At 42.7% G+C, this 8,194-nt stretch overlaps 1 protein-coding gene across 12 annotated transcripts; it reads right to left on the bottom strand.

Annotated features, from left to right (window-relative positions):
• Window positions 1-299: 299 nt before the first annotated feature.
• LOC125521445 (uncharacterized) lies at window positions 300-7,943 on the bottom strand. Of its 12 annotated transcripts, none has more exons than XM_087531479.1 (8): window positions 7,406-7,943; window positions 7,245-7,316; window positions 6,625-6,795; window positions 6,089-6,228; window positions 3,904-3,957; window positions 1,749-2,722; window positions 1,420-1,654; window positions 300-689 (listed from the first exon to the last, which is right to left on the bottom strand). In XM_087531479.1, the coding sequence occupies exons 1-3, from the start codon at window positions 7,657-7,659 to the stop codon at window positions 6,666-6,668; spliced, it is 456 nt and encodes a 151-aa protein (XP_087387605.1). In that variant the 5' UTR covers window positions 7,660-7,943; the 3' UTR covers window positions 300-689; window positions 1,420-1,654; window positions 1,749-2,722; window positions 3,904-3,957; window positions 6,089-6,228; window positions 6,625-6,665. The 12 variants fall into 12 exon arrangements, with proteins under 12 accessions (XP_087387605.1, XP_087387607.1, XP_087387608.1 ...); XM_087531481.1 differs by having other exon boundaries at window positions 1,749-2,189; XM_087531482.1 differs by having other exon boundaries at window positions 1,749-2,154.
• Between the last annotated feature and the right edge of the window lie 251 nt (window positions 7,944-8,194).

The raw sequence follows: 8,194 nt of genomic DNA, 5'->3' as shown, positions 1-8,194 counted from the left end.
TGTAATGGTGAAATAACAGCTTCTGTGTGACAAGAATAATTATCTAAGTGTGAAGTTGCTAGTGCATACAAAATACTAGGATTCGGAGTATGCAAAGTCAGTACAAAAGCACAAAAGTACAGAATGAAGGTGAAAAGAAAGCAAACCCGACAAAAATGAATGCAAAGAAATTGGGTCATTTGCTCCTACTTTGTGCTAACAACTTTCAAAATGCACTGAAAAACAGTACAACCCAGTGGCTTTTGATTTAGATTATTGGAAGTCACAAAGGAAGAAGAAAAGGCAGATTTTCTCCAGACTTGAAATCATATCTGATTCTGATAATAGTGCAATTATCCTTTTGGCTTTTGGCTACACATCGTAAAATAGTTGTCTAATTTACTGTCACTTTAGAAATCCATTTAAATGTACATCATACCGCTATACATCAGTTTCAGAAAATAAGGAGGATTACTAAAATATAGATTAGTCAAAGAATCGAAGCTTGTAAAAGTCGTATGCTTCATCCAAAAGAATCGAAGTCCAATGGCAATAGTCGAAGGCTTCACTCAAACAATCAAAGCTTGTTCCTAGTGCAGGGACAATCACATCATCTCCTGGATTTTCCGCAAAACCATGAATTGCCTTCTCCAGTGCACTAGTGCGATTACGACAAGGTGACCTTCCTGGTGCGGCAGCACCGATCCTCACTGTGCACGCAAGACCAGATATGCCATCAGCTACAGATATAAATATATGACAGCAGCAGCAGCCCATTTTTAGTTACGGAGTCACAATCACACAAAACCCGCTTCATGAACTAAGCTTTCAAAAATAAAAATACTGCCGCATTCCAGCTAACATTTTTTCAAGTCTTTTATCAGTGAACATGAACTACATACCTCATTATATTGTATTATATCAGACTAGTAGTTTCAATACAGCACACAACAAAATAGAAATCCCAATTATGGACAGCTTGCCACATTCTCTGTCAAATTTGTACTTCAGCCCACACTAGCTCCACTACTCATATCAGCAACCACTGTCGATATAATTATGGATGTTAATTCATAGACAGCCTTAAGTTGCTAAAGCTTATTAAACTGTGACCATGTATTTAGGATACTGAATATGTAATCCAAATTTTAACCTGTGCAATGTCATATTTTTTAAAGTACAGTGCAAAATTTTGCAACTGCATTATGTATGCCATCCACTGTCTAATGACACTCAACCTGAGTTCACCAAGGTTCATATGTTTGCTACAGTTCATAAATTGTACATATCCACATCTTAATTCTTACATACATAAGTGCTAAGCTAGTCCCAGGGTAATCAAAATTCCAAGATGTGCAACCACAACTATTCTGCTGGTCCACATGTAATGGCAATTGCATTTCGTGTTTCTTCAGACTGCACAGCTGAATAAATTCATACCTTCGAGTCCATGCTGGGGCTTTTGGGTCGATCTAACAAATCGAGTAATCGACTGCTCGGATGCTTGCAGTAAACCATCGATTTCAGTATCGACCACGCCATCAGCCGCACAGATCTGGCCTTCCGCACTCATTGCCGCCATGGGCGGCAGCGGATCTGCAACGGTTGCGACCACTGGCAGTGTAGTGGCTCCATGAGTACGTTGCCATCGTTAACGTCCTCCAGCACGGTGGTTCTGCTTAGAAAAAAAATTAAAATTGAAGACAGAACTCAGGCAAAAGCTATACCTAATCCGAGGCCAATAGAATACAAGCACCGCAGAATCATACCTTTTAATCGATTGCATCAGAAATTCCATCTTCTGCGCTAGCCTTTGTTTCCTTCGAATAGAAGCTCCGCCGCCCATCTAGCCTCACTCGATAATAGGAAAAACCAGGAGCCGGAGGTAGGAGAGAACTCTGCCCAGCAACCCATCCCTCCATTTACTCAGCTACTGAGGCCCTAAACGAGCCACGGATCAGGACGGGAATGACGGCATGAGCCACGGCCCTGTTTTGAATCGTTAAAGGAGGTGCTCCTTCTGCATTTCCCCCTTTTCCAGTGAACAACAGCCTGACACAGAAAGTAATGCACCGCATCCCAATGCTATGACGAACTGCCCAGATAAAGAGCACATATGTGCTCGAGTTCAGAAACAACGCTTCCATGCTATTATAGCTTTTCTACTGAACATCCCTGCTATCCAAATTTACTGTAAAGATGAGAGATCCCTGCTGTCCAAATTTACTGTAAAGATGAGAGATCCAATCTTGGGCATGGTCTTTGAGTGAATAATTTTGTTAAAGACATGTTATTTCTTGTTTTAAAATCCAGATGCTTTGCGTCTAAAAATCCAGGATGGATGAGGTATGAAACAAACTGGCATATGGTACAATGTAACTTGGGTTGAAAAGTGTAGAATCAGCAGGAACTTGAGTTGAAAGTGTACAATCAGCAGGAATTAATCATCAAATTAGCCGGACTGTTTTGCTAGTTGTCAATCAAATTAAAACTAGGAAATTCCCAGTGAACCAAGCAGATGCAATTGAAGATTCCATGGTCCAGATCCCACTGAAGAAGCACCAACCAGAAGAACATTCACTTTTAAAAAATCAACTCCACAAGAAAGGTAGGCAAACTGTTTGTTCAAGTTCCCAGTTCAGAACCTTCAACTCTGCATTGTTTTAGTCCATAGCAACAATTCCTAACCTCTCTCCGCATATCGAGTCATCAACATTATCCAACTAGAGTCAGGAGGCCAGTACTGTTAAGTGTCAACAGAGAGCCAGCAAATTAGGCGTGATCTTTCTTTATCAACAAATTCCAAAGTTTGCGTATACCAAAAACTAATTTTGGATAATGTTATCTAAAATAGTAATACATCATAAATCACCTATCATATCATTTGTTTTCCACCAAATCTTATTTCCATTGTCTAGCATAACAAATCATCGATCCTCTGATCATGAAACATGCCCAACCAAAATATAAAAAGCAGAAAGGTAATATATTCTGGGTGCATGATGGAAGGGCAACATGAGCTAAATTTTATTGTCTCATTTTAAAGTGTAAAGCATGGATTGCAGAATTGCACACGGAAATTAAGGAGACGTATGTCCAGAGCAGGGTCCGCACGGACCTTCGGATCAGCACCCCCGAGCATCAAATAGAGGCAGAAAGAAATCCATGGTATGTCAAAAAATTCAGTTGCTAGTTTGCTACTACACCATGCTTCATCACACACTTACTACCACACATCAAATGTCTGCGGTACAATTAAGATAGTTAAACTGGCAGATCAGGTGGAAAGCATGGTGCAAATTTGAATTTTTGGAACAATCATTTGGTTGTATAGTTTACTTGTAGTAGTTCATAGATTATAATATGTCAATTTTGAGGTAAGGTGACCACATGGCAAGCAAGATGTCATGGAGCAAATTTCAGTGGACAACCGACGAAGTAGAGTGCTAATTGGGTGTGTACTCAATCGAGCATCCAGAGCTTTGCCTAGTTTCTTTCCCTGTCAGACATCACTTCCCTTCTCCTTGGAAGGAAGTGTCGAATGTTAAGCTTCATGGCATTTTGGCAAGGCCAACAACATTAACTTTTGGTTCATTAGCAGTACCTTAAACTGATCTACAAATGTGGTACATAGAATGAGTAAGGAGTGAGCTCGCCAGGTTATGTGGCATGAGTGTGGTGAGATGAGATGATAATGCTCTCCAGGGAAAAAAGTGATGCCAAAATAATTCAGTTCATTGGAGCTAAATTTGAGAGAAAGATGAAATACTTGAGTAAAAAACTAAGCACAAAATCTTCCCCTCAATCTGCTTGGATTTTGTCAAAGACATAACAGGCATAGATAAAACAAAAATCCACAGAAATAAAGCTGAGAATTTATGGGGATCAAATCAAGAGGAGGGAGGGAGGGAGAGATGTGGGTACCTGCGAGGCTGCAACAGGGCATACGTTCCATGTGAGCAGCTGCAACGGCCGCCTCTGCGCTTACAGAAGTTAAAGTAGCAGCATTTTGTTGCGGCGCAACTTGACATTTGAACTCGAATTACAATAGAACATAGCAGGTCTACGAAAATGAACAAATGTACATGTGGGCAAGAGAAACAGAGCAAGAGACAAGGAGAACATAACACTAACAGAACATATCACAAATGAGCAAATGTACCACTTGGGCTAGAGGATGTGCTTCACAAGGAACTTCACGCGCCGCCATGATGACCTGGCCGCCGCTAATGAGTCCATCACTACTCGTAGCCCCGCCTTGACCACCGCCAAGGCCTTGAGTGCAGCTGCCACCCACGCCGCCGCTAGTCAGAAGGAACTTCGCACGTCGCCATGATGACCTGGCTGCCGCTAACGAGTCCATCACTACTCTTAGCCCCGCCTTGACCACCGCCAAGGCCGTGAGTGCAGCTGCCACCCCCGCCGCTGCTAGTCAGCCCAATCCAGGCCGGTCCCCCCCCCCCTCGACCACCCGAATCGCTGACTCATTCCAGGTTCACCTTTCCCGACAAGGAGCCACCCGCCCTTTCGTCGCTGGAGCCTTCCATGTCGGCTAGGTTCACATACGACCTGGCGAGGGGCAATACCCGCTCACGCCCAAATAGAACTGTTGAGATGCCCATTACCAAAATGGTTGGTGTATTCTTATCCAACGCTTTTGATGCAAACAAGACCGTGTGGGATATCATCGATCCATGCAATTATTTTCATGACGGTTATCATCTCTGGATACTCAATACAACAATAGTTGCCCGATTTTGCCATCAAGCATGCTCGCCGAAGATGTGTCTGATGTACGGGGACGAACATATTAACTGTTTTAGCAAGCATGTGGTGGCAGTAATGTGGATGCTCCACATAGTTGCAGCTTGTCGGGTTTGACCACACGCCAAAGATGCGGCTAGCCTTCACCCTACATCGGTTTACAATGGTACGCCCCCTCTTACTACATCATATGGAAAATTGTAGTATTGAGTTGATTTCTCTTGCCCAAGCAATTGCAGTTTGTATTGAAATTACGCTTCTCTAGCCCGACAAAAATAGTTCAGTTTCAGTGTTAATGTGCAAAAGATATAATCACCATAAATATTGAAAAAAATCTGAATATTCTAAAATATTGCTATCATGGCAACTTTAGTTTAATTCAAAATAAAGATATATCTACTAGTGGTCGTTATGTTTCTTCTTCGCAGTTTACCCTTCTATTGTTTATCCAAAAGATATAACCACAAATAGAAAAATCTGATTCTTCTTTTTCCTCACAACGTTGAGCAATAATAACCACCATAAGAGTATGCTAATAAGGCATATTCCCTTACTGATAATCCAAGAGTTAATGTTTCTTTTCTTAACTGACAAGAACAGAAAACCAAATTTAGGATGTCTCTGATTTTGTCGGCTTCTATAAAGACAGTATAATGCAACACGATTACACGTCTTCTACTATGCAGTCACCTATACTTATGGTTCTCTTTCCCTCGAAGTTTATTTCTACTGTTATGAGACCATAGTGCATCTGAAACTATTTATCAAGCTTCAGTCAACCCATAGGCTTTGAGGTAAGTTTATAACGTTATTTGTTTGTTCTCAGGTATATAATCCTAGTTTTTGGAGAAACACGCACAATCCAAATCAGAGCCGTCATATGCTAGATTGTGTCGTGCAAATAAAGGGAGCTATATCGAGGGGGGTTATCTCGATGGGATTACAGTTCACTAAGAAATCCGAGAGTATTTGCCTCTAGAAATGAACATTGGGCCCAGAACATCAGAACTGTGCGTGTCTTTCAACAAAGTTAGAACTCAATTTTTTTTCTAATATTATATAAAAGAATGGTGGAGCTTCTTAAGCCGGGAGCTAAGCAATCAAGGAGTAGTATATCTGGTAGGTAGGAACATAAGTTGTTGCTTTGGTAGTGGAAAAAATAACTAACAGAAACCATGACTATGTTAATCAGGCAACCATGTTAAGTAAACAAAACCCCTCTTTTATCTAGTAGGCAGGAAGATAGGTTGTTGAATAGACTGCAAGAGAACTGGGAAATAATGCAAAAAACAAACTGATAATATTGTACTAAGTGATTTACAAAAACGGTCAAGCATTTCCATACCTGATGATTTCATGAACCTTTTATATCATATTGTATTCAGGAGCGTAGCTTTCAGACCAAACACCTTATAAGCGCAGTTCCAGATGACAAAAATTGTGTCGTATTTCAGGTGCACTGATTTTTAATATTGGAGCTGAGACCTGTCACGAGCAGAGTTAAGGCGTAATCTATTCCACTAAAAAAACAACATATTTCCTGTTTTGCTCAGTACAATTTCATTATCACAGTTGAGACCTATCTTGAACAGAGTTAAGGCATAATCTATTCCATTAATCAAATGTTTTCCTGTTCTGCTTAGTACAATTTCATTATCACAGCTGAGACCTGTATTGAGCAGAGTCAAGGCATAATCTATTCCATTAATCAAATGACCTTTTTCCTATTCTGCTCAATACAATTTCATGATCCATATACTAGCAATTTTTATCAACACAAAATTTCTGGAGATTAGAGCAATTATGCAAGAAGGAAAGCAATGGAAATATTAATGATTTGAAAAATAAACAAAGCAGGGTCAAAAGAGACGTCACACTTACATAGTGATTGCTTCTGCAGCTAACATCTTCTATCACAATCATCATAGCACCAGAATGCACTTGATCATAGTGCGGTCCATGTCAACTTGAGATCCTCGATAGTTGATATACAAATGCTCAAAGATTGCCCCTTTAAACCCAAACCGAGGTACATATCCCCAATCCATGTGGCTGCACATAACAAGTGGAATTTAGAAGGATATCGCTGGAACACATAGCCATAGGCAGGCAGGGAATGGCTGACTGAACATGTGACTTGTCCGGTCATCCCAGCGCATTGCATGCTACTGAGCTGTGCAGTTTACCCAGTAAATTAACCAACCCCACACAATCGAGCAACAGATCGGTAGAAGAACAGCTGCTGCATAAACCGTGAACCACACAACTACTGCATTGCCATTTAGTTACCAAATGGCGGTGCAGAGTAGATCTATAGCAGCAACAGTCTGGATTCTGAAATTCTATAGCCACTTCACTGCATCCAAGGCCGCTAATCTTATTAATCGTTACTACCATATGGATTCGCTTGTCCTAACAACGCAATGTAATGTATTGTTGTTCATGGCAGCATGTATGGTTGTTTTGATTCTTGAAGGGGGGATGTGTGGTTGGTTCAGTACCTTTCTTGGACGCAGTAGTTGTGGTCGGGGGAGCAGGCGTTGTCGAGGTCGTCGCAGGGCTCCTCCCCACCGCTGCCACCATCCATGGATTTGGATACTCAGATCAGAAACAAATGACAATACAATCGATGGATACCAGACAGGAGTTGAAGGGCACGCACAGTCGTCGTTGAGGGTCGCGCAAGCGGAGGCAGCAGCGGAGACGTGGCCGCGGAAGCGCCGGCAAGGAGGAGGATCTACGACCTCGGGGCACTCCGCCTGAGCGCCGTACAGGAGGGGGCTCGCTGTCGTTCCGCGCCCAGCCATCCACGGCGCCGTCGTCCTGCCTGGTGCGAGGGGACGGGCGGCGCCGTCCTGCTCCATCCCCGCGAGCTGAGGCGAGCAAGAACTGGGCGAGGCCGCGGAGATTCTCCATCTCCGTGGCGTCTAGGGTTTCGCGTGGTCAATATGGCCGGTTTGGATGGAAGCCGAACCTGACCCCCTACTCCGCTGTGAATCGTACACGAACCACGGAACCAGGCGAGCGAGGAAGATAGGTGTACGCGTGCCTGAGTGCGGGGAGGGACGGCGGACGAAGAATTCGGGACGGCCGACGGCGGAAGCGACGGGATGTGAGAGACGGGGATGAGGGGAGACGGCGGCGGCGGATTGTGTTGGAGACGGACGAGACGGACGATTGCGTGGGCTACTGGGCTGGGTTTTCCTTTCCTGTGTTGAAGAACAACTTTGGTAAGTGGAGGCCACGCACCAACGGTCAGAAAAAATAAATACTGCAGCGCCTTACTGTAGCTTCTGCCTTCACTTACCAAAGAGGGAACCTTATTATTTGAAACTTTTGAACCATTTTTGGAATTTCGAACATTTTTTGGAAAACCTGAACAAAAAATCAAACATTTTTTTAATTTTAAAACATTTATTAAAAGTGTGAAGAATTTTCGAAACTCCAAACA

Source organism: Triticum urartu, chromosome 7A (genome assembly GCF_056163025.1).
Source record: "Triticum urartu cultivar PI428250 chromosome 7A, HENAU_Tu73, whole genome shotgun sequence".
Taxonomy (NCBI): Eukaryota; Viridiplantae; Streptophyta; class Magnoliopsida; order Poales; family Poaceae; genus Triticum; species Triticum urartu.
This window is presented reverse-complemented; position numbering and strand designations above follow the sequence as displayed.

Coding starts and splice junctions, on each gene's coding strand:
- LOC125521445 (XM_087531472.1), bottom strand. CDS start 7,659: ATGGAGAATCTCCGCGGCCTCGCCCAGTTCTTGCTCGCCTCAGCTCGC. Junction 7,317..7,405: donor CGCGACCCTCAACGACGACT/GTGCGTGCCCTT, acceptor GGATGGTGGCAG/CGGTGGGGAGGAGCCCTGCG. Junction 6,796..7,244: donor AACTACTGCGTCCAAGAAAG/GTACTGAACCAA, acceptor TGTTATGTGCAG/CCACATGGATTGGGGATATG.